At 35.0% G+C, this 22,836-nt stretch overlaps 2 protein-coding genes and 2 non-coding genes across 4 annotated transcripts; 2 read left to right on the top strand and 2 right to left on the bottom strand.

The window, feature by feature from the left end:
* Positions 1 to 1,143: 1,143 nt before the first annotated feature.
* On the top strand, positions 1,144 to 9,871 carry tmem-120 (Transmembrane protein 120 homolog; the record flags this gene model as incomplete). The annotated part of the gene is made up of 8 exons (NM_001384029.2): positions 1,144 to 1,206; positions 1,278 to 1,396; positions 3,233 to 3,402; positions 3,522 to 3,577; positions 6,002 to 6,256; positions 8,179 to 8,376; positions 8,786 to 8,857; positions 9,509 to 9,871. The coding sequence occupies 8 exons, from the start codon at positions 1,144 to 1,146 to the stop codon at positions 9,728 to 9,730; spliced, it is 1,155 nt and encodes a 384-aa protein (NP_001370801.1). The 3' UTR covers positions 9,731 to 9,871.
* M01G5.9 lies at positions 5,245 to 5,297 on the bottom strand. Its single transcript, NR_052084.1, has one exon. It is a non-coding gene; the product is annotated as an Unclassified non-coding RNA M01G5.9 (non-coding RNA).
* On the bottom strand, positions 9,864 to 22,736 carry M01G5.1 (Casc1_N domain-containing protein). The gene is made up of 8 exons (NM_001384028.2): positions 22,662 to 22,736; positions 22,503 to 22,610; positions 20,399 to 21,042; positions 18,224 to 18,567; positions 15,998 to 16,238; positions 14,849 to 15,468; positions 12,740 to 13,043; positions 9,864 to 10,942 (listed from the first exon to the last, which is right to left on the bottom strand). Exons 1-8 carry the CDS (start codon positions 22,729 to 22,731, stop codon positions 10,598 to 10,600), a joined length of 2,676 nt encoding a protein of 891 aa, NP_001370802.1. The 5' UTR covers positions 22,732 to 22,736; the 3' UTR covers positions 9,864 to 10,597.
* On the top strand, positions 11,885 to 11,949 carry M01G5.10. Its single transcript, NR_052083.1, has one exon. It is a non-coding gene; the product is annotated as an Unclassified non-coding RNA M01G5.10 (non-coding RNA).
* Positions 22,737 to 22,836: the final 100 nt, after the last annotated feature.

Below are 22,836 nucleotides of genomic sequence, written 5' to 3'. Positions count from 1 at the left end.
TTGGCAATTTTCAACCCAAAAGTTCAAATTTTCGGTGCTAAACTACACGCGGCGTGGTGTACTCACCGGAGTGTCGTAGTTTTTCGCCGAAAAATCGATTTTTTTCGCGAAAAATGTCAAATTTTTCTGTGAAAATTCGAAATTCCGGCTAATTTTGGCACTTTTGATGTGAAAAACGGATTTTTTGCCAATTTTCATCCCAAAATTTCAAATTTTCGGTGCTAAACTACACGCGGTAGCGTTCTACTCGGAGTGTCGTAGTTTTTCGCCGAAAAATCGATATTTTCAGTCATTTTTCTCGCTCTAATTACCTTGGTGCTCTACTTTTGCTCATCCAGTATTTCCACTGAAATTCTCAAATTCCTTACATAATTTTTTTTTTCCCTAATAACTTTAATAATAATTGTCAGTATTTGTGTGTGTGTATGTACAATCGGAATACGGTGTCATTATTTTTTCCAATAAAATTGAATTTTACACCTTTTTTTCTATTGATTTTTCCATTTTTCCCATCGAAAATAGATCGATATTTGCATATTTTATTGATTTTTTGATTTTTCAGAAAAAAAAAAACTACGACACTCCGCTTGTACACTGCGTGTTGTTTAGCGGCGAGAAAATTTCAAATTTTTGGGTTGAAAATTGATGAAAAATCGATTTTTTTAAGTCAAAATTTAATAAATGTCACATTTTTCATTGTAAAAATCGATTTTAACCCCAATTTTTCATCTAATATTGGTATTTTTTCGATTTTCAGCCAAAAAATCAATTCTTCGGTAAAAACTACGACACTCCGCTTGTACAAGACCGCGTGTTGTTTAGCACCGAAATTTTCAAATTTTTGGGTTCCAAATTGATGAAAATTTGATTTTTTAAAGATTTTTTAGTCAAAATTTAACAAATTTTGCTCATTTTTCAGTGAGCAAAGCCAAAAATCGATTTTTTCAGTGAAAAAACTACGACACTCCGCTAGTACACCACACTGCGTGTTGTTTAGCGGCGAGAAAATTTCAAATTTTTGGGTTGAAAATTGACGAAAAATAGATTTTCGGCTGAAAAAATGCCAAAAAATCCGATTTTTTTTTGCTGAAAATTAGCGAAAATTTCGGAAAAATCCGAATTTTTTTATCGATTTTTTTGCAGATGGCGACGGAAAAGCTGGATAGCGAATGGAAACTCGTGCAGGATGACTTTCAAAAGCTCGAGGTGTGCTGAAAATTGGCGATTTTTCACTCAAAAACCCGATAAAACCGATTTTTAAAAAAAATTTTTTCCAGAAAATCCATGATGAATATATTCAAAAATCGCGGCAAGTCAGCAAATTTCAAGAAACCGCCGGAAAAGCGATGAAGCATCACAATTATTTGCTAAAAAATCTCAAGGAAACGATGAGACAGTGCGTCGTTTTTCGGGTTGAAAAATGAATGGAAATTCGAATTTCCCGCCTAAAAATCACCCTAGTTTGGGGTACTGTAGCTGTGAAAGTACGCAGACACACCGGATCTGACGACAGAATGCAGATTTTTAGGCGGAAAATCGAGGTTTAAACCCGATTTTCTTATCAAAAATCAGGTTTTTGCCGAATTTTTTGCTTTTTCGTCATTTTTTTCAAAATTTAAGTTCAAATTTCGAATTCCCCACCAAATTTGACCTCTATAACCCTATTTCCCTAGCTTCTAGCTCATTTTTTAAAAATTTCGGGGTTACTGTAGCGCCAATAGTACGTGATTCCCGCGGTGTTTGAGTACCAAACACCGAATTTCACGAAATTGCGTCCAAATTGGCTGGAAATCGAGTTTTAGGGTAATTTGAGAACCGGGAATTCGAATTTCACACTGAAATTTTCGTAAAAATGTGTTAAACGCCGAAAATTTGAGAATAATTTTGAAAACCCCAATTTTTTCCGGGAAAACTTTAAATTTTCGGAATTTTGAACTAAAAATCGGATTTCCCGCCAATTTTTACCCACGGGGCCCATTTTCAGAGCCATAGCTCAATTTTGAAGTTTCCCGGATTACTGTAGCGCCAATAGTACGTGATACTCGTGGTGTTTGCGTACCAAACACCGAATTTGACGGAATTGCGCCTAAATTGCCCGAAAAAAAGTTTTAGTGTAATTTTAGAGCGGGAAATTCGAATTTCACACTGAAATTTTCGTAAAAATGTGTTAAACGCCGAAAGTTTGAGAAAACTTTTGGAAAAACCAAATTTTTTAGGGAAAAACTTGAAATTTTCGGAATTTTAACCCGAAAATTGAATTCCCCGCTATTTTTTACCCCCGAGAGCCCGGCTTTCGGAGCTTTAGCTCGTTTTTCATATAGCCGGGGTTACTGTAGCGCCAATAGTACGTGGTGCCCTCGGTGTTTGCGTACCAGACACCGAATTTCACGAAATTGCGTCCAAATTGGCTGAAAAACGTATGCCAGGGGTAAATTAACGTGAGGAATTCGAATTTGATAATTAAAATTTCTGAAAAATGTTTTAAATAACCAAAATTTCATGAAAATCGATTTTTCGCTAGATTTGAGGTTTGTAATGAAAATATCATTGCGAAATTCGAATTCTCCACTAAATTTTACCTCTAAACCCTTTTTTCCCCAGTTTCTAGCCCAGTTTTTAAATTTCGGGGTTACTGTAGCGCCAAAAGTACGCGCAGAGCCCGCGGTGTTTGCGTACCAGACACCGAATTTCACGAAATTCGGTCCAAATTGGCTGAAAATTGGGATTCAGGCGTAAATTAACGTGAGGAATTCAAATTTAATAGTTAAAATTTCTGGAAAAAAGTTTGGTCCTCGGAAATTTTACAAAATTTCCAAAAACTTTTAAAAAAATTAATTTTTGACCAAATTAACAGTTTTAAAACCGAATTTTACTATTAAATTCGAATTCCACATCATTTTTTACGTCAGGATTCAAAATTTCAGGAGTTCAGCAGAAGAATTCAGGGTGTTACGGTGTTTGCGTACTTTTGGGGGTACAGTACCCCGCGATTTCTGAAAAATTCAAATTTTTGAGTTAAATGTTTTAAATTATAGATTCTAGGAGTAAAAATAGCGAGGAATTCGAATTTTTTAGTGAAAATTCACGAAAAATTAAAAAAAAAATTATTTTTTTTGGAAAACATTTTCAAAAAAAAAAATTTTTTTTTGTCAAAGATTTTTCCAACTTTCATATCTCAACATTTTCAACTAATTACACATGCTTTATACTGCAAATTTCCGCGCATTTCCAGAGCCCAACAATCAGCGGAAAAGCTCGACGAGGCGGACACCTCGAAAACCGACGTGCTCAGCCACGTGGCAAAGCTCCGAGAGGAGTTGGCAGTGGCAAATCTGCGGATTCGAGATATGCAAGGAGAATTGCCGGCACAGACGAACGGATTTTATTTGAATTTGATTTTGGGTACGAAAATTTTGGAAAAAATTTTTTTTTTTTTTTTTTTTCAAAAAAACTTTTCTCATTTTTTGTTCTAAATACATAAATTCCACATTTTCCCTCATATTTTGTGCTCTTTTTTCCAGGCTCCAACCTCAACGTCTCGCTGCTCACGAAGGCGGAAAAGTTCAAGTACAAGCAGGTGCTGAAAAGCTGGAAAACTTTCAAAAAAGCGATTTTTCATGCGAAAATTCGAATTTCCCGCTTAAATTTACCCCTTCTAGCATTTTTCTGGAGGTTTTAGCGAAATTTTTTGGGATTTTGAGGTACGGTAGCCCGAAAAGTACGCAAACACCGAAGCTCACGACAAAATGCAGATTTTATCGTAATATCCCCGATTTTCGGAAACTTTTCACAATTTTCTAGCAGAATTCTTGAATTCCTCGTTAATTTTCACTCCAGACCCACATTTTCCGAGAGTTTTTAGCTCAATTTTTGGCATTTTTGGGTTACTGTAGCGCGCCGCCCGCGGTGTTTGCGGACCGCACACCTGATTTGACGACATTGAACTTGAATTGGCTGAAATTTGAGTTTCCGGCGGGCAAATCGGTGATGGGGAATTCGAATTTGTTAAGGAGAATTTTTTAAAAATCAAAAAAAAAATTTTTGGAACCCAAAAAAATCGTAAAAATCGAATTCCTCGCTATTTTTAACATCAAAATCGTCAAAAAGTGCACGTTTTTTGTAGAATTCGTATTTTTGGTGAATTTTGCGGTGTTTGCGTACTTCCGAAGGTACAGTAACCCGATGGAAATTGAAAATTTTTGGATTTTTTGTTAGAAACTAGCGGAAAAATGGAAGAATGTGCAGATTTGAGTGGGAAATTTGAATTTGATGGTTAAAAATTAGTAAAATTTAAAATTTTGGAAAAAAAAAATTTTTTCGAAAATTTTGAAAAAAAATTTTTTTTCGAAAATTTTATTTTTGATACTTTTTTGTTGTTTTTATCAATATTTCATGTTATTTTCACTAATTTAGCTCGCAAAAACCGCGGTTTTCCTAGATTTTTTGCTATTTTCGGTGTTTGCGTACTTCCGGAGGTACAGTAACCCGATGGAAAATGGAAATTTTGAATTTTTGAGTTAAAAGTTACGAAAAAACCGATAAAGCTTAAAATAAAGTAAGGAATTCGAATTTCATCATGGAAAATTAATTAAATTTCAAATTTTTCGAAAAAAAAAATTTATAAAATCTTTTTTTTTTTTTTTTTTCAAGAAAACATTTTTTTTCGAAAATTTATTTTTTCATTTATTTTCGTTTTTTTTTAAACAATATTTTATGCATTTTCCACTATTTTTTCTCACAAAAACCGCGATTTTCCTAGATTATTTGCGATTTTCCGTGTTTGCGTACTTTCGAAGGTACAGTAACCCGGAAAATATTAAAACTTCGGATTTTGATTTAGAAGTTACGAAAAAACCGGGAAAGCTTGAAAATAAAGTAAAGAATTCGAATTTCATCATGGAAAATTGGTTAAATTTCAAATTTTTCGAAAAAAAAATTGACAAAAAAAATTTGTAATTTTTTCCGAAAATTTTTCAAAAAAAAATGCTTTTCTTTGAAATTTTTTTTTTTTCATTATTTTTTTGTTTTTATCAATTTTCATGCTTCTTTTCACCAATTTTTCTTACAAAAACCGCAAAAACCGCGTTTTTCCGTGTTTGCGTACTTTCGAAGGTACAGTAACCCGAGAAAATGGAAATTTTGAATTTTTGAGTCAAAAATTGCCGGAATATGGGGAAATCGGTAGAATTGAGTGGGAAATTCGAAAATTATGACGATAAAAATTGGTTAGATTTCAAATGTTTGAAAAAAAAAAATTTCAAAAATTTTCAAAAAAAAAATTTTTTTTTTCGAAAATTTATTTATTTTTTCATTTTTTTTTTTGTTTTTATCAATATTTTGTGTATTTTCACTATTTTTTCTCACAAAATCCTAAAAACGGCAGCTTTCCTAGATTTTTTCCTATTTTCCGTGTTTGCGTACTTTTGAAGGTACAGTAACCCGAGAAATATGAAAACTTCGAATTTTGTGTTAAAAATTGGAGAAAAAAACGAAAAATGCTTGGAATTACTACTAAATTTGAATTCGACGATAAAAATAGTTAAAAAATAAGAAAATTCGAAAAAACAATTTTTTTTCTAAATTTTCTGTTTTTTCATACTTTTTCGTTTTAATCGATGTTTTATGTGTTTTCCTGTACAATTTCGGTTTCTAAATCATCAAAAACTACATTTTTCCATGTTTTTTTTTGTGATTTTCGGTGTTTGCGTACTTCCGGAGGTACAGTAACCCGATGGAAATTGAAAATTTTGGATTTGGAGTTTAAAAAAATTGCCGGAATGTGGAAAAATTTAAATTAGAGAGTAGAAAAATTGCTGAAATATGAGTTTTTTCAAAAAAAAAAATTCCAAAAAAAAATTTTTTTAATTTTTTTTTTCGAAAATTTTCAAAAAAAAAAATTTTTTTTTCTCAAAATTTTTAAAATCATTCTAATTCTCTCTCTCAAATAGTGTATTATATGTATTTTCTTTCTTCAAATTTACCACATTTTTTTGCTTTGCAGGAATACGAAGGTTTCAAATGGTCCATCACAATTCTCATCTGCCTGCTCGCCCTGTGCGCCTGGATTTGGCCATTCCGAGTGTTCGACTCGATTCTCTGTTTCTTGATGGTTTGGTATTACTGTACACTGACGATTCGTGAATCTGTACTCCGTGTCAATGGATCGAAAATTAAAGGATGGTGGTTGTCACATCACTACCTGTCGTGTGCTGTGCCTGGAATTGTGCTCACCTGGAAAGATGGGTTGTGTTATCAGGTTAGGCGTTGAAATTGGAAAGTTGGGAGTAGGAAATTTGAATTTGTCGTGAAAAATTAGTCTAAAAGGAGTCAAATTTGAAATTTTTTTAAAATTTTGGAAAAAAAATTTTTTTTTTTAATCTCAAAAAAAAAAAATTTTTTTTCAAAAAGTTGATTTTCTCGAATTTTAAATTTTTTAAACTAAAATATTAACGTAAATGAGTTATTCGATTGATTCGAAGTTTTATTCCAAAAATTGCAATTTTCACCCAAAAAATGGCTGAAACCCCTTCCTAACAGTATGATGTCTGGAATTGTGCTCACCTGGAAAGATGGGTTTGTGCGAGGTGAAAGTAAAAAATTTGAATTTACCGTAAAAAATTAGTCTGGAATGGGTAAAATTTTAAATTTTGAAAAAAAAATTTTTTTTTGAAAAATTTTCGGAAAAAAATCTCAAAAAAATTTTTTTTTTTTTCAAAATTTTTTTTTTTGAATTTCAATTTTTCTACCAAAATATTAACGCAAATAAGGAATTTAATAGATTTTATTCGAAAAATTGCAAATTTCACCCAAAAAATGGCTGAAAAACCTTGCTAACCTGGAAAGATGGGTTGTGTGTTTTCAGGTTAGGCAATGAATATGGAGAGTTGGGGTTAGGAAATTTGAATTTGCTGTGAAAAATTAGTCTGGAATAGGTAAAATTTTAAATTTTGAAAAAATAATTGAAATTTTTTTTTTTTAATTTCGAAAAAAAATTTCGAATTATTTCGCGAAAAAGCTTTTCACTTTTTTTAATTGTAAAAAAAAAAACTTCGATTAATGTTTTTTTCACATTTTTAAGCTAGCACATACAAAAATTCGCCAATTTTCCACAGAAAAATCGATATTTCCCCTGTGACTTGTGTGCTTCTATTCAGAGTTTTGGCATAAAACATGTATTTATTCACATTTTCAGCCATAAATTGACTGAAAATGTGAATAAATACCGTATTTCTGCCAACAATTTCGGATTTTTCTGACAAAAATTGTAAAATTTCGGGATTTTTACTTAAAAATCGATGTTTTTAGGCATCGGTTCGAAAAAAAGTCGAGTTTTCTCTGAAAATCTCTCGGATTTTCAGTTCGATTTTCGAAATTCCCACACAATTTTACCCCAAAATCAGTTTTTCTCAGCTTTCTAGCTTGAAATTTGAATTTCCCGGGGTACTGTAGCCCCAAAAGTACGCAAACACCGTGACATCCCACGACAAAATGCACAGTTTTCTGAAATGTTAAGAAAATATGCACAATTGGGGTAAAATGGTGCTCTGAATTCGAATTTAGCATTGAAAAATCGTAATAATTCTTAGTTTTTGAGTTTTCCTATAAATTTCCTATCAAAAACTTAAAATTACCAAAAAAAAATCGACTTTCTGAACATTTTCACAGTGACTCATGTGCTTTTCCTCAGATTTCTGACATAAAAACGAGTATTTATTCACATTTTCAGTCTTAAATTGGCCTGAAAATGTGAATAAATACCGTATTTCTGCCAACAATTTGACAATAGAGCACATTTGTCACTCGGAGATGCGGAAGCTATGCCCAAATTTTCATTTTTCACCCGAAAAACTTGTGAATTTTCAATTTTTTCTCAAGTTTCCAGGTGATTTTCAAGCTTTTCAATGTGAAAATCGAAAATTAAGTGATTTTTAACATCCAAAAGCCCGATTTTTTTAAGCTCAAAAATTCGTGAAATTTAGTGTTTGCGTACTTTTGGATGTACAGTAACCCCTGAAATTTTTCTAAAAGCTTCGAGAAAAGAGTTTGTAGTGGTGTAAAAATATCAAAAAATTCAATTTCCACAACAAAAAAATTAAAAGTTAAAAAATAAAATAAAATTTCAAAAAAAAAAAAAATTTCAAAAAAAAATTTTTTTTTTCAACATTTCAATTTTTCCAGGAATTTCGTCCCTACTTCCTCATCTTCACATTCTACATCTCGCTCGTCCAGTTGGCTCAAAATCAGTATCAATCAGGCTGCCTCCGCCGCCTACATTCCCTCGGACAGGGACATCAAATGGATATTACTGTAGAGGGATTCACGTCGTGGCAATTCAAAGGATTAACATTTTTGTTGCCATTTTTGGCGTTTGGATATGTTAGTATACTATAAGAGGAGAAATTTTGAAGAAAATTCGATTTTTTCTCGATTTTCTACGTGAAAAAGTGCATTTTTTCCAGAAAATTGTGGATTCCTAGAAAATTTTCATTGCGATTTTCGAATTCCTCGTGTCAAATTACGCCGGGAACCCAATTTTAGCCAATTTGGACGCAATTTCGTGAATTTCGGTGCCTGGTACGCAAACACCGCGGGTGTCACGTACTTTTGGCGCTACAGTAACCCCGAAAATTCAAAAATCGAGCTAAGGACCCGGAAAACAAGTTCACCGGGAGTAAAAAATGACGAGAAATTCGAATTCGACAATGAAATATTCTGTTTTGAAAAGTAAAATTTCCGAAAAAATGGAAAATCGAATTTTTGGAAAATTTAAATTAACATTTTTCAGCTCTACCAGCTCTATCTGGCGTGGAAATTGTTCGGCTACACAAATTCGGAGACTTGTGACGGAATATGGCAGGTAACCTGAAACTTTACAGAAAAAAGTTGTAAAATTTTTTGAAATTATCAATTTTTCTGGTTCGGGCCTTTCAGATAGCGAAATTTGCCTCGAAAATTCGAGTTCTACGTCAAATTTCACCCTAAGCAGCGTTTTTTTCAAGATTCTAGCTCAAATTTCAAAATTCAAGGGGTACGGTAGCTCCGAAAGTACGCAAACACCGCGACCACAGTACCCCAAACACCGAATTTTACGCAATTTTAAGCTAGAGCTCTAAAATTTGTTGACTTGGGGTAAATTGTGGCGGGGAATTCGAATTTTAGCATTAAAATTCTGAGAAAACAGTTTTAAGCGTCGAAATTTCAATTTTTCTGAAAGAAATCAGTCTTATACCAATTTTCTTGTAACTTTCAAGCAATTTCATATAAAAAATCATCGAATTTCCTGTCAATTTTCACCCTTACCGCCGTTTTTTTCAAGATTCTAGCTCAAAATTTGAAATTCGAGGGGTACGGTAGCTCCGAAAGTACGCAAACACCGAATTTCACGCAATTTTGAGCTAGAGCTCTGAAATTAAAAGCCTAGGGGTAAATTGTGGCGGGGAATTCGAATTTTAGCATTAAAATTCTGAGAAAATAATTTTTCCCCCAAAATTTTCTCAATTTCTTTCAGGTTTGGACTCTTTCCCTGTTGCTCGGGCTCATCGCCGGCGGAAATATCGTCACCACTTCGATGGTTTGTATTCGGAAGTTCAAAACGTCCACTTCGTACACAAATATCGTCACATTGACACGAAAGTACAGTAGTCGCAACCGTATCCGTGAGGCTCCGCCAACTGAGCCGCTGCTACGTGGAGCTCCGCCACCGCCAACCGGAAAACTTCATTTGCACTGAGACGACGATTTGCATAATTTTATGTTTTTTTGAAACTTTTTTTTTTTGGAGAATTTGAAATTTTTGAATTTTGTTTTATGTATTACGGTTTTTGCATTATTTTTTTTTTGGATAATTTGTTTTCGGGAAAAAAAATCGATTTTTTCAAAAAAATCTTACAGATACGGTAAGCTGGGAACCAGAAACAACCAAAACAAGACAATCGAAATTTTGGGAAATTTAGAGAAAACCGGGGGAAATGTGGGTAAATGATGGGTTTTTGGGGATTTTGAATAGGAAATCTGAATTCCGCGGGTCTTTTTTAGCCCGGAAATTTTCGAGTTTTGGGAATTTTTTGAAAATTGAAATTTTTCAAAAAAAAAATTCGGGCAGAACTTTTTTCAGTTTCAGGGCTAAAAACCAGCGGAGAATTCGAATTTCACACTGAAAATCGTGAAAAACTTCGAAAATCGGGTCAAAATGAAAAATTTGGGCATAAATTTAGAGAAAAATGACACACGAAAATGGTGTAAATTGAAATTTTTCGGGGATTATAACTATGAAATTTGAATTCCGCGGGACTTTTCAGCTCGAAAAATTCATGTTTTAAAAGTTTTTGAAAATGAAAATTTTTCAAAAAAAAAAGAAGTTTTTTCTAAAATTTCAAAAAATTCGAATTTAAGCTTAAATTGCAGTGAAATTCTTGATTTTTCGAGCTAAATTGATTAAAAATGCAATTTTAAGCCAATTTTTAGGCGGGAAACTACTACAAAAATTTGAAATTTTTCAACGAAAAATGGCCGAATTTTCAATTTTTTCGAGGATAAATAAGGCCATTAGAAATTAGAAATAAAAGAACAAAAAGGACTTTAAAAAAAACAAATAAAATTAAACAATATCGGCCACCGGCGGCTCATTTCCAGAATTTCCACGGCCACCTCGGCCACCTCTTCCACGGCTGCCGCCGTCTCTTTCTCTTCCACGGCCACCACCTCGGCCACCACTTCGGCCACGGCCACCACGACGTCCACGGACACGTGGAGGATAGAATTTTCGCTCGAATTTCACAGGAATCATGGCAGGATTCGTAAAATCGGCGGAAATATTGGGATCGTCCAAATCGAGCGTACGGTTACGCTTTTCGTCCTCTCTTTCAGCTGAATATTGCTCGTATTTCCGCTTTACTTGTGACTTGTGCCATTGGATTTTGTTGAAGTTTTGTTTGGTTGGTAGCTGTAAAGCATTAGATGAGAAATTGAGAAGTTTTGGAAAAAATTTTTTTTTTTTTTTTTTGGAAATTATTTTTTTCAAAATTTTCAAAAAAAATTTTTTTTTTCAATTTTTATTAACAAAATTAGAATTTTTTTCGAATTCCCAGCCATTTTCTACACAGAAATGATTTTTTTCGCGAATTTTCCGCACAAAATTCGAAAGTTTTCCAATTTTCGCGGGGGTTACTGTACCTTCAGAAGTACGCAAACACCACCAAGCACCAGATTTCAGGAAATACCAGCGCGAAATTTGAATTCCGCGTACTCAAATTACCCTAAAACCCCTATTTTCAGCCAATTCAGGCGCAATTCCGTCAAATTCGGTGTCAAGTACGCAAACACCGCGGGTATCACGTACTTCTGGGGCTACAGTAACCCCGAATCTATGAAAATTGAGCTATGGCTCTGAAAAATGGGCCCCGGGGGTAAAAATTGGCGGGAAATCCGATTCAAAATTCAAAATTCCGAAAATTTCAAGTTTTCCCGGAAAAATTGGGGTTTTCAAAATTATTCTCAAATTTTCGGCGTTTAACACATTTTTACGAAAATTTCAGTGTGAAATTCGAATTTCCCGCTCTAAAATTACACTAAAACTTTTTTTTTCAGCCAATTTAGGCGCAATTCCGTCAAATTCGGTGTTTGGTACGCAAACACCACGAGTATCACGTACTATTGGCGCTACAGTAACCCGGGAAACTTCAAAATTGAGCTAAAGCTCTGAAAAATGGGCTCCCGGGGGTAAAAATTGGTGGGGAATTCAATTTTCGAGTCAAAATTTTGAAATTTTCAAGTTTTTCCCTAGAAAATTGATTTTTTTACAAAGTTTTCTCAGTTTTCCGATGTTCAAAAAATTATTACCGAAATTTCAGTTCGAAATTCGAATTTCCCGCCTGCAAATTACACTAAAACTTTTTTTTCAGCCAATTCAGGCGTAATTCCGTCAATTTCGGTGTTTGGTACGCAAACACCACGGGAATCACGTATTTCTGGGGCTACAGTAACCCGAGAAATTTCAAAATTAGGCTGAAGCTCTGAAAAATTGGCGCCGGGGGTAAAAATTGGCGGGGAATCCGATTTTTAGCTAAAAATTTTGAAATTTTCAAGTTTTTCTCGCGGAAAATCGGTAGTTTTTCAAATTTCCGGCGTTCAACACATTCTTACGAAAATTTCAGTGGGAAATTTGAATTCCCCACTCTCAAATTACCCTGAAACCCAATTTTCATGCAATTTAGGCGCAATTCCGTCAATTTCGGTGTTTGGTACGCAAACACCGCGGGAATCACGTACTTTTTGGCCCTACAGTAACCCGGGAAACTTCAAAATTGAGTTAAAAACTCGGGGAAAACGGATTTAAGGGTAAAAAACGACAAGGAATTCGAATTTGACAATGAAATTCCGATTCGAGAACAAAAATATCGATTTTTCCGGTATTTTGCAAAATTTCTGAGGTTCAAAGTTTTCTGGCAAACAAGCCATTAAGAAATTCGAATTCCCCGTCATCAAATTACCCGAAAGCTTGATTTTCAGCCAATTAGGCGCAATTCCGTCAATTTCGGCGTTTGGTACGCAAACACCGCGGGAATCACGTACTATTGGCGCTACAGTAACCCGGGAAACTTCAAAATTGGCCTAAAGCTCTGAAAAACGGGCTCCCGGGGGTAAAAATTGGTGGGGAATTCAATTTTCGTGTCGAAAATTCGAAAATTTCAAGCTTTTCCCTAAAAAAAAAAGTTTTTTCCAAACTTTTCCCCCGTCGTACATTATTCGCCAACGGTGAGTCTTTTGCCAAAAGCATCCGCGGTGCTCTTCCCTGTATAATTTGCCATTGAAACGGTAAATCCGGTGAAAATCCGTAGAAAAACGAGTCTCCAGCGGCGGTGTCCGATGAGCTTTGAACCTCATTTCCGGTGATTCGCATCGCCTCAATCGTGACTCCGCCCCTTTCACACTGTGGGATTACTGTAAGCGGTTTGTTGGCCTCGTGGACAATCATATATTCACCGAAATTCAACGTTTCCAGCCGATTGATCAGTTTTTCCAGCATCACACATCGCGCCGAGAGTCTGGAAAAAAACAATTTCAGAAAATTTTTTTAAAATCAAATTTTCAAATTTTTTCTCAAAAAATTTTTTCGAATTTTTAGCGAATTTTAAAACGAAAATTCGAATTCCCCGCCACTTATTACCCCGATTTCGTAAATTCTGAAGCTCCAGGGTTACTGTAGCTCCAAAAGTACGCAAACACCGAGTGTCATGCGTACTCGGCACCGGACAGTTAGTCTAAATTAGCTGAAAACTGGGTTGCGGGGGTAAAAAGTGATGGAGAAGTCGAATTTCGTATTGAAAATCTGTGAAAATCACAGACAAGTGCAGAAAATCACAAGTTTTCGGCTTGAAAATGAAAATTTGGGCATAGCTTCCGCATCTCCGAGTGACAAATGTGTTCTATTGTCAAATTGTTGGCAGAAATACGGTATTTATTCATATTTTCAGCTAATTTATGACTGAAAATGTGAATAAATACAGTTTTTATGCCAAAAATCTGAGAAACGCACAAGTCACAGGGGAAATCGTTCAGAAAGGGAATTTTCGGGAAATTTTTGACATTTTTCAGTAAAAAAGGTGTTGAATTTACAAAATTTTTACAACAATTTATATTGGCGAATTTGACTGAAATTTCAATTTTTCCGGGGTAAAAATTCGACTTTTGAGCTATCATAAAATATATAATAATCAAACACCGTTTGATGGAAAAAAATGAACAATTTTCCAACTTTCCAGCGTTTTTCAATCGGAAATTGTTCGAAAATACTGATTTTTGAGCAATTTAGACTGTAAAAATTCGAATTTTAAGAGTAAGTCTTAGTCTAAATTGACTGGAAACCGGGTTTCGGCGGTAAAAAAAGATGGAGAAGTCGAACTTTGTATTGAAAATCCGTGAAAATCACTGGAAAGTGCAGAAAATCACAAGTTTTCCGTAAAAATGAAAATTTGGGCATAGCTTCCGCATCTCCGAGTGACAAATGTGCTCTATTGTCAAATTGTTGGCAGAAATACGGTATTTATTAACATTTTCAACCAATTTATGACTGAAAATGTGAATAAATACAGTTTTTATGTCAGAAATCTGAATAGAAACACATGAGTCACCGAAATATGTTCAGGAAGGCGATTTTTTTCAGTAATTTTCAGCAAATAAACTTCAGCTTTAAAAAAAATTAAAATTTATAGGAAAACTCAAAAACTAAGAATCTTTACGATTTTTCACTGCTGATTTCGCATTCAGAGCATCATTTTACCCCCATTTTGCATATTTTCACAAAATTTCAGAAAACTGTGCAATTTGTCGTGGGGTGTTGGCGGTGTTTGCGTATGTTTGGGGCTACAGTAACCCGGGAAATGCGAATTTCAAGCTAGAAGCTTAGGAAAACTTGATTTCGGGGTAAAATTGTGTGGGGATTTCGAAAATCCAACTGAAATATTGCAATTTTCAGAGAAAACTCGACTTTTTTGAACCGATGCCTAAAAACATCGATTTTATAGAAAAATCCCAAATTTCCGGCGTTCAACACATTTTTACGCAAAATTTCAGTGTGAAAATCGAATTGCGCGTACTCAAATTACCCTGAAAACCCATTTTTCAGCCAATTTGGTCGCAATACCGTCAATTTCAGTGTCAAGTACGCAAACACCGCGACGAGAATCACATACTTCTGGCGCTACAGTAACCCCGAATCTATGAAAATTGAGCTAAAGCTCTGAAAAACAGGCTCCCGGGGGTGAAAATTGGCGGGAAATTCAAATTTCGGGTCGAAAATTCGTGAAAATCTCGTTTTCACCCAAATTTTCCAGAAAATCCCAATTCTTACAATCCAAAAGCGCCCGGAGGTGGCTCCTGTACATCAACCTTCATAGTCAATGCATCAATCTGCAAAATATGATCAAGCCGATACGAAGTTCTATATAAAATGTGCGAATCGCTCATTTTCAGCACTGCTTTCGTGAAATTCCAACACCATTCCGGTGCTCCAAGATCCATTGCTCCGCCATTTGGAAGATATTCAATACGTGGCTCAAAAGTGACCATGTGAGCCTGAGCTTGAGCCCGCTGTGAGCTGTGGTGCAAGAATGCATGCTTCTTCTCTCCGGGCTCATTTACACCGTACGGAGCATTCGAACGAACGAGAAGCCGGGCGTCTCCAATTCGAAAAATTCCGTATTGATACGTGGATTTTCGCTGATTTTCCGGAATTTTCTCCTCGTTTTTCGCCTCTTTTTTCGATTTTTTCGTCGCCATTTCTGTGAGAATATCGTCGAGAAAATCGGTGGCTCCGCGAGCTTCTGCTGGAGCTTCTGATGTTGTTGTGGGCTCCACTTCTATTGCGTCGGGTACTACTGGCTTTTCCGCGATTTTCGGCGATTTTTTGAGCAAAAATTGCGATCTCAGAGCTCGCTTCAGCGATTTTCGTTGGATAGAGGCTTTGGTGATCTGAAAAATTGGAAAAATTAAATTTTTTTTATGAAAAAAACTTTTAAAAAGAAATTTTCAAACTAAAACTCGAATTCTCCGTTCAATTTCACCCCGAATGGACCTCTAGCTCTATTTTTGAAATCCGAGGGGTACGGTAGCCCCAAAAGTACGCAAACACCGAGTGTCTGCGTACTCGGCACCGAACTTTACGACACTTCGTCCAAATTGGTTGAAAACCGGTTTCCGGGGATAAAAAGTGACGGAAAACTCGAATTTTCTATTGAAAATCTGTGAAAAGCCAAAGTTTTTCGGGAAAAAAAAAATGAAAATTTGGGCATAGCTTCCGCATGTCCGAGTGACAAATGTGCTCTATTGTCAAATTGTTGGCAGAAATACGGTATTTATTCACATTTTCAGCCAATTTAAGACTGAAAATGTGAATAAATACCCGTTTTTATGCCAAAAACTCTGAATAGAAGCACACAAGTCACAGGGGAAATCGATTAAAAAAAATTCTTAAAATTTTCAGCCGAGCAAAAACCAGTACCCTTCCACTGGGCATCGGCTTCGAAAGTACGACAACTTTGCGCCATCCTACTCCAGGCAGATTCTCCTCTCGGACTACACACGGAATAGTGTAATCGTAGTCCCGGGATTCCCAATTTGGTGTCAGCAGGTGACAAATTGTTGTAGCGTCGGCCATTAGGGTTACTGTAGGATTTTCTGCAATATAGGAGGCGGCGAGGGCGTCGTCAAGCAGCTTTACCTTCGGAGGAGGGGTGCTGCTGCTGAAAAAAAATTGGCGGGTTTTTTTGAATTTTTGAGAAATTTTTAGTATAAAATTCGAATTCTCCGCTATTTTTCACCTTTTTCACTCAAAATTTGAAAATTCCCGCGGGGTACTGTAGCCTCGAAAGTACGCTAACACTAAAAATTTCTGAAAAATTGGAAATTTTTCGACTTTTCCATGTGATTTTAACAATTTTCACGCTAAAATTCGAGTTCTCCGTCCCCAATTTCGGGCCTCTAAGCCAATTTTTGAGATTCGAGGGGTACGGTAGCTCCGAATGTACGCAAACACCGAATTTTACGAATTTTTGCACAAATTGGCTGAAAAAGCATCCGGAGGGGTGGAAATTTGCGGAGAATTCGAATTTTGGCATGAAAATTGAGGGAAAAATATTTTAAAAGCTAAAAATTTTGAATTTTTTGTTGATAATAACTTTTTTCCAGAATTTTCCAGGATTTTTCGGCAATTTTAACACAAAAATTCGAATTCCCCGCTCAATTTCAGCCCGGTGGGGCCCTTTTCCGGGCATCTAAGCCTATTTCTGAATTTCGAGGGGTACGGTAGCGCCAAAAGTACGCAAACACCTGCTAGGCATCGAACCTTACGACAATTCGTCTAAATTGACTGAAAACCGGGTTACGGGGGTAAAAAGTGATGGAGAAGTCGAATTTTGAATTAAAATTCTGGGAAAATCATCGGAACTTGCTGAAAATCACAAGTTTTTCGTGAAAAATGTAAATTTGGGCATAGCTTCCGCATGTCCGAGTGACAAATGTGCTCTATTGTCAAATTGTTGGCAGAAATACGGTATTTATTCACATTTTCAGGCCAATTTAAGACTGAAAATGTGAATAAATACCCGTTTTTATGCCAAAAATCTGAGAAACGCACAAGTCACAGGGGAAATATCGATTTTTGGAGCAAATTTCATAGAAATTTTGAAAAAAATATAAATTTTCGTACAGAAATTAGTAAAAACTGCATTTCGCATAGCAAATTATTGATTTCCCAAAGTTATTCTTTAAAGATATGTGAAATTTGCCGAATTTTCCGAAAAATTCCATAATTTTTGACCTTTTTTGGTTGAAAATTGAGATTTCATTCAATTTTTCCGAATTTTTTTAATGCTCAAATTGCGTAGAACATTGGAATTTCGCTATATTTCTGTCAATTTATTTAACAGCATTGTTCGAAAAATTAGTTTTTACCCTAAATTTTTAGTTTTAACGCTGATTTTTTACGTTTTTGCAATGTTTCAGCTGAAAATTTGCCTATGTTTGCCTAATTCTCAGTATTTTTCTCAAATTACGTCGAATTCGTTGTTTCATACGCTACTAAACCTTTTTCCAGACTTCTAACCTTATTTTTGAATTTCGAGGGGTACGGTAGCGCCAAAAGTACGCAAACACCGAGACTTGCGTACTCGGCACCGAACTTTACGGCAATTAGTCTAAATTGACTGAAAACCGGGTTACGGGGGTAAAAAGTGATGGGGAACTCGAAATTTGAATTAAAATTCTGGGAAAATCATCGGAACTTGCTGAAAATCCCAAGTTTTCCGGGAAAATTGAAAATTTGGGCATAGCTTCCGCATCTCCGAGTGACAAATGTGCTCTATTGTCAAATTGTTGGCAGAAATACGGTATTTATTAACATTTTCAACCAATTTATGACTGAAAATGTGAATAAATACCCGTTTTTATGCCAAAAATCTGAGAAACGCACAAGTCACAGGGGAATTAGTTCAGAAAAGGCATTGTTTGGAATTTTTTCCGTTAAAATCTAGTTGAATATATATATACATATACATATACCGCTAACTTTCTACTAGAAATACTGCTTAAAAATCGATTTTCTCAATAATTTCGCAAAAATCGTAGAAAAAATCGTCAGAAACTTGATTTTTTTCGCTAAAAATCGATTTTCAGTCATTTTCAAGCGAAAATGTTTGGGATTTTTCCGATTTTTTCAAAAAATTCGTACTCCTCAATATTCAAAATTGGGCATTTCTGAGAAATATCCGGCAGCGTAAGCACATCATTCCACACTCCTTTCCTCAACAATTTCTCAATTTTCGGCACAAGTGCCTGATTTAAACCACGAATTCCATCGGCCGCGTCGACATTTTCCACTATATAAACTGGGTCTTTGAACGTAAATTGCAGATTTTCACCGGGCGGCGGCTCACGATTTTTGAATAGATCAAGACATTTTTGGATTTTTCGTTCATCTACAACGTCCAACGGGTGGCAAGCTTCATTTTTTGCATGTTCTAGAGCCGAGGCGACTAGGGTATCGTATTCCGTTTCTGTAGCTGCTCGGATATCCTAAAAACATATATGGTTTTGCATTTAAAAATTAGTAAAAAATTTTAAAAAAATTAAAAATTAAGTGATTTTATCAGAGAAATCAACATTTTTCGCGGATTTTCAAATTTCCACCGGGTTACGGTAGCCTCAAAAGTACGCAAACATCGAATTTAACGCAATTTTGAGCTACGGCTCGGAAATTGAAGGCCGATGGGTAAATTGTGACGGGGAATTCAAATTTTGCACTAGATTTTTGGAAAAATTACAAGTTTTCCGGGAAAATTGAAAATTTGGGCATAGCTTCCGCATTACCGAGTGACAAATGCGCTCTATTGTCAAATTGTTGGCAGAAATACGGTATTTATTCGCATATTTAGCCAATTTCAGCTATTTTCAGGCGGAAAATGCAAAAAAATACAGGTTTTATGCCAAAAATCTGAGAAACGCACAAGTCACAGGGGAAATATTGAATTCTAGTAGATTTTAGGAATTTAAACTGAAAATTTTGCAATTTTCAACTAAAAATCCTTTTTTATTGTCGTTATTTCGAATATAAATCCAAAAAAAAAATCGACGAAAAATGGCTTGAAACCATCATTTTCAGATTGGTGGCCTAAAAATCCCAAAAGTTAGGCCACCAATCTATTTTGTGCCGAAGAAGCCTATTTCTAGGGGTAAAAATGTGTGAGGAACTCAATTTTTAACTGAAAATTTGAGAAAAATCACTAGAAAAGTGATTTTTAGGGCAAAATTCGATGAAAATGGGTTGAAAATCTGTTTTTATAACTAAAATCACTGAATTTTTGTCCAGAAAATCGCAAAAATTTCGAAAAATCTGTTTTTCACCAACTTTTTGAATTTTCAGCCGAAAATCGCTCAAATTTCATAAATTTTAGTTTAAAAAAATCAGTTTTTCACTAAATTTTCGATTTATCAACTGAAAATCCGTCAAATTTCATGAATTTTACCTCGAAAATTCAGTTTTTCACCAAATTTCATAGTTTTTCATGCTATAAGTCACTTTTTTCCCGATTTTTCAGCAAATTTCATGGTTTTCCACTAAATTTTCTTATTTTAACGCTGATTTTTCGAGTTTTTTGCGAATTTTCCATTGAAAATCTATGAAATTTCATAAATTTTGGCTCAAAAATTTACTTTTTCACCAATTATTCGATTTTTCAGCTGAAAATCAGTCAAATTTCCGGAATTTTGGCTTCAAAATTCAGGTTTTCACCAATTTTTCGATTTTTCAACTGAAAACTCGACAAATTTCCCGAATTTCAGTTCAAAAATTCGGTTCACACTGAATTTGCGATTTTTTTTTAACTAAAAAATCTTTAAATTTCATAAATTTCAGTTCAAAAAATCAGTTTTTCACCTAAATTTCGATTTTTCAACAGAAAATTCGTCAAATTTCCGGAATTTCAGTTCAAAAATTCAGTTTTTCACCGATTTTTCGATTTTTCAGCCGGAAATCGCTTCAATTTCCGGAATTTTTTCTCAAAAATTAGGTTTTATACTAAATTTTTGATATTTTAACTGAAAATTCGTCAAATTTCATAAATTTTTGATATTTTAACTGAAAATTCGACAAATTTCATAAATTTTAGTTCAAAAAATCAGTTTTTCACCAATTTTTTGATTTTTCAGGCGAAAATCGCTCAGAAACGAGTTTCTCACCAACTTTTCGATTTTTCAGCGGAAAATCGCCTAAATTTCCGGAATTTTGGCTCAAAAAATCAGATTTCAGCCTAAATTTCAGGTTTTTAACGCTGATTTTTTTTCAGATTTTTGCGATTTTTCACCGTTTTCAGGTCAAAAAATTCAGTTTTCCATCGAAATCTCACACCTTAAGCTCTCGCCTATTGCTGGTATGCTGAAACTCTCCAAAATACATTAAATTCGAGTACATCGCGTTCATTCTCTTCTGTTGTTGATGGGGAATTGTGGATCGATGCTCCGAACAGAGCACATCATACGGAGATGGAGCCCATGGCATTGAGTTCTTCACATTATACACTTTTTGATGCCGGCGGGGCTCCACGACGAGCTCTCCGGGCTCCAGGGAAGGCCCCTCTTTGGGCTCCGCCGCAACACCCAAAACCTCCTCCAATTCGTGAATTTTATCCAAATATTCCTGTTTTTCATCGTCTTTTTGCTGCTTTTTCTCCTGAATCTTCAGTTTTTCGTCCATTTTCTTCAATTTCTCGGCTTCCCGCTTCTCGTCAGTCTCTCGTTTCTTGATTTCTCGCGCAATTTTCTCGGCTTCAAGTCTCCGTTCTCGCTGCTTCTTCCGGAGCTCGCGGAGCACAATCCACGCCTCGACTCGTTCGATTCGCTTGAATTTCGCGATTTCGTGGCACATTCGTTCGTCTCCAAAGTCGGATTCTATGAGGAAATCGTCGAATTCTTCGGGTGTCATTTGTTGGTGAACTTGACGTTTTTGATATTTTCGCCACGCTTGGGGATCTGATTTCTCGGATTCTGGCATTTCTGGAAAATTTTCGACATTTTTTGGAAAAAATTGCAAGTTTTTCGGGAAAAAATGAAAATTTGGGCATAGCTTCCGCATCTCCGAGTGACAAATGTGCTCTATTGTCAAATTGTTGCCAGAAATACGGTATTTATTCACATTTTCAGCCAATTTATGGCGTAAAATGTGAATAAATACAGTTTTTATGCCAGAAATCTGAGAAACGCACAAGTCACAGGGGAATAAATAGTTCAGGAGGGTGGCTTTTCTGTAATTTTTCGATTTTTTCTGTTAAAATCTAATCAAATATATTGAATTTCGTTATTTACTGCTAGATATACTGTTTAAAAATCGATTTTATCAATAATTTTTTTAAAAATTGTTGAAAAATCCAAATGTACGGATTTTTCGGAGTTTTTCAACAAAAAATCGTTCGTATTTCTTAATTTTTCTGAAATTTTCAATATCAAATTTGAATTCTCCGCTCTTTTTCACTTTGAGTCGTTTTTTGTTCTAAATTTAACATTTTTTGCGGGGTACTGTAGCTTCAAAAGTACGCAAACACTGAAAATTGAACATTTTTCGACTTTTTCAGAAGTTTTCAAAGATGCTCACACTAAAATTCAAGTTCCCCGTTTAATTTCACCCCGGATGCTTTTTTTTGCCGGGCTTCTAAGCCTATTTTTGAATATCGAGGGGTACGGTAGCCCCGAAAGTACGCAAACACCGAGTATTACGTACTCGGCATCGAACTTTACGACAATTCGTCTAAATTGGCGGAAAACCGGGTTTCGGGGGTACAAAGTGACGAAGAAATCGAATTTCGTATTGAGAAATGCGAAAAATCAACAAAAAGTGCTGAAAATTACAAGTTTTTGACTGAAAATTGAAAATTTGGGCATAGCTTCCGCATCTCCGAGTGACAAATGTGCTCTATTGTCAAATTGTTGCCAGAAATACGGTATTTATTCACATTTTCAGCCAATTTATGGCGTAAAATGTGAATAAATACAGTTTTTATGCCAAAAATCTGAGAAACGCACAAGTCACAGGGGAAATAGCTCGGAAAATCCAATTTTTAGGTTTTTTTTCCAAAAATTTAGTTGTAATCAAAGTAATAATAGAAATAGCAAACTATTACGGAAAAAAATTCGGAAAAATTACATTTTTGTTCAATTTTATGTAAATTTTCCAGAAAACTGGCAAAAATTAGCAATTTCCGTTGTTTTTTTCGTAGAATTTCAAAGTTCTTCTTAAAAAATTGAATTTTAAGTAGTAATAAGTCTCAATTTCTGGAGTTTCTAATGAAAATCGGTTGACTTTACTGAAACTCTAAAACATTATGATTTCTAGTGAGTTTTTGCTACAAAATTTAACAAAACAGCCGCTATTTTCTGGCTTTTGCAGTATTTTCAACAAATTTTCGAGTTTTTAATTCGAGAAAATGCCACAATTTCCGGATTTTCCCAAAATCCCTTACTAATCCAGGGCGGTGGAGCGTCTGGAAATAGCATTTCGCGGCCTCCAAACTGTTTTCTGGGATTTGTGATACAATCCAGACAGCACGTGAGCACATGATCGGCGATTTCTGGAATTTTAGGGAAATTTAGGATTTTTTTTCGAATTTCAAGCTACAAACCATCATATTTCTTGTCCTGCTTGAGCTGCCACATGATTTGGCATCGAATTTCATTATCATCGGGCTCCATTTTGGCTGAAAAACTGGATTTTTAGCTGAAAATCGGCGAATTTCGGGGAAAATATTTAAATAAATAAAACAATTTCGAAAATAATTGTCGTAGAATTGAATGCCT

Source organism: Caenorhabditis elegans, chromosome III (genome assembly GCF_000002985.6).
Source record: "Caenorhabditis elegans chromosome III".
Classification (NCBI taxonomy): Eukaryota; Metazoa; Nematoda; class Chromadorea; order Rhabditida; family Rhabditidae; genus Caenorhabditis; species Caenorhabditis elegans.
This window is presented reverse-complemented; position numbering and strand designations above follow the sequence as displayed.

Bases quoted from the DNA above. Each gene is read 5' to 3' on its own strand.
- M01G5.1 (NM_001384028.2), bottom strand. From the start codon at position 22,731: ATGGAGCCCGATGATAATGAAATTCGATGCCAAATCATGTGGCAGCTC. The intron at 15,469-15,997 runs GTACTGGTTTTT...CCAATTTTTCAG, and splicing joins AGCCGATGCCCAGTGGAAGG to ATCACCAAAGCCTCTATCCA. The intron at 13,044-14,848 runs GTAAGAATTGGG...GTTTTTTTCCAG, and splicing joins CCTCCGGGCGCTTTTGGATT to ACTCTCGGCGCGATGTGTGA.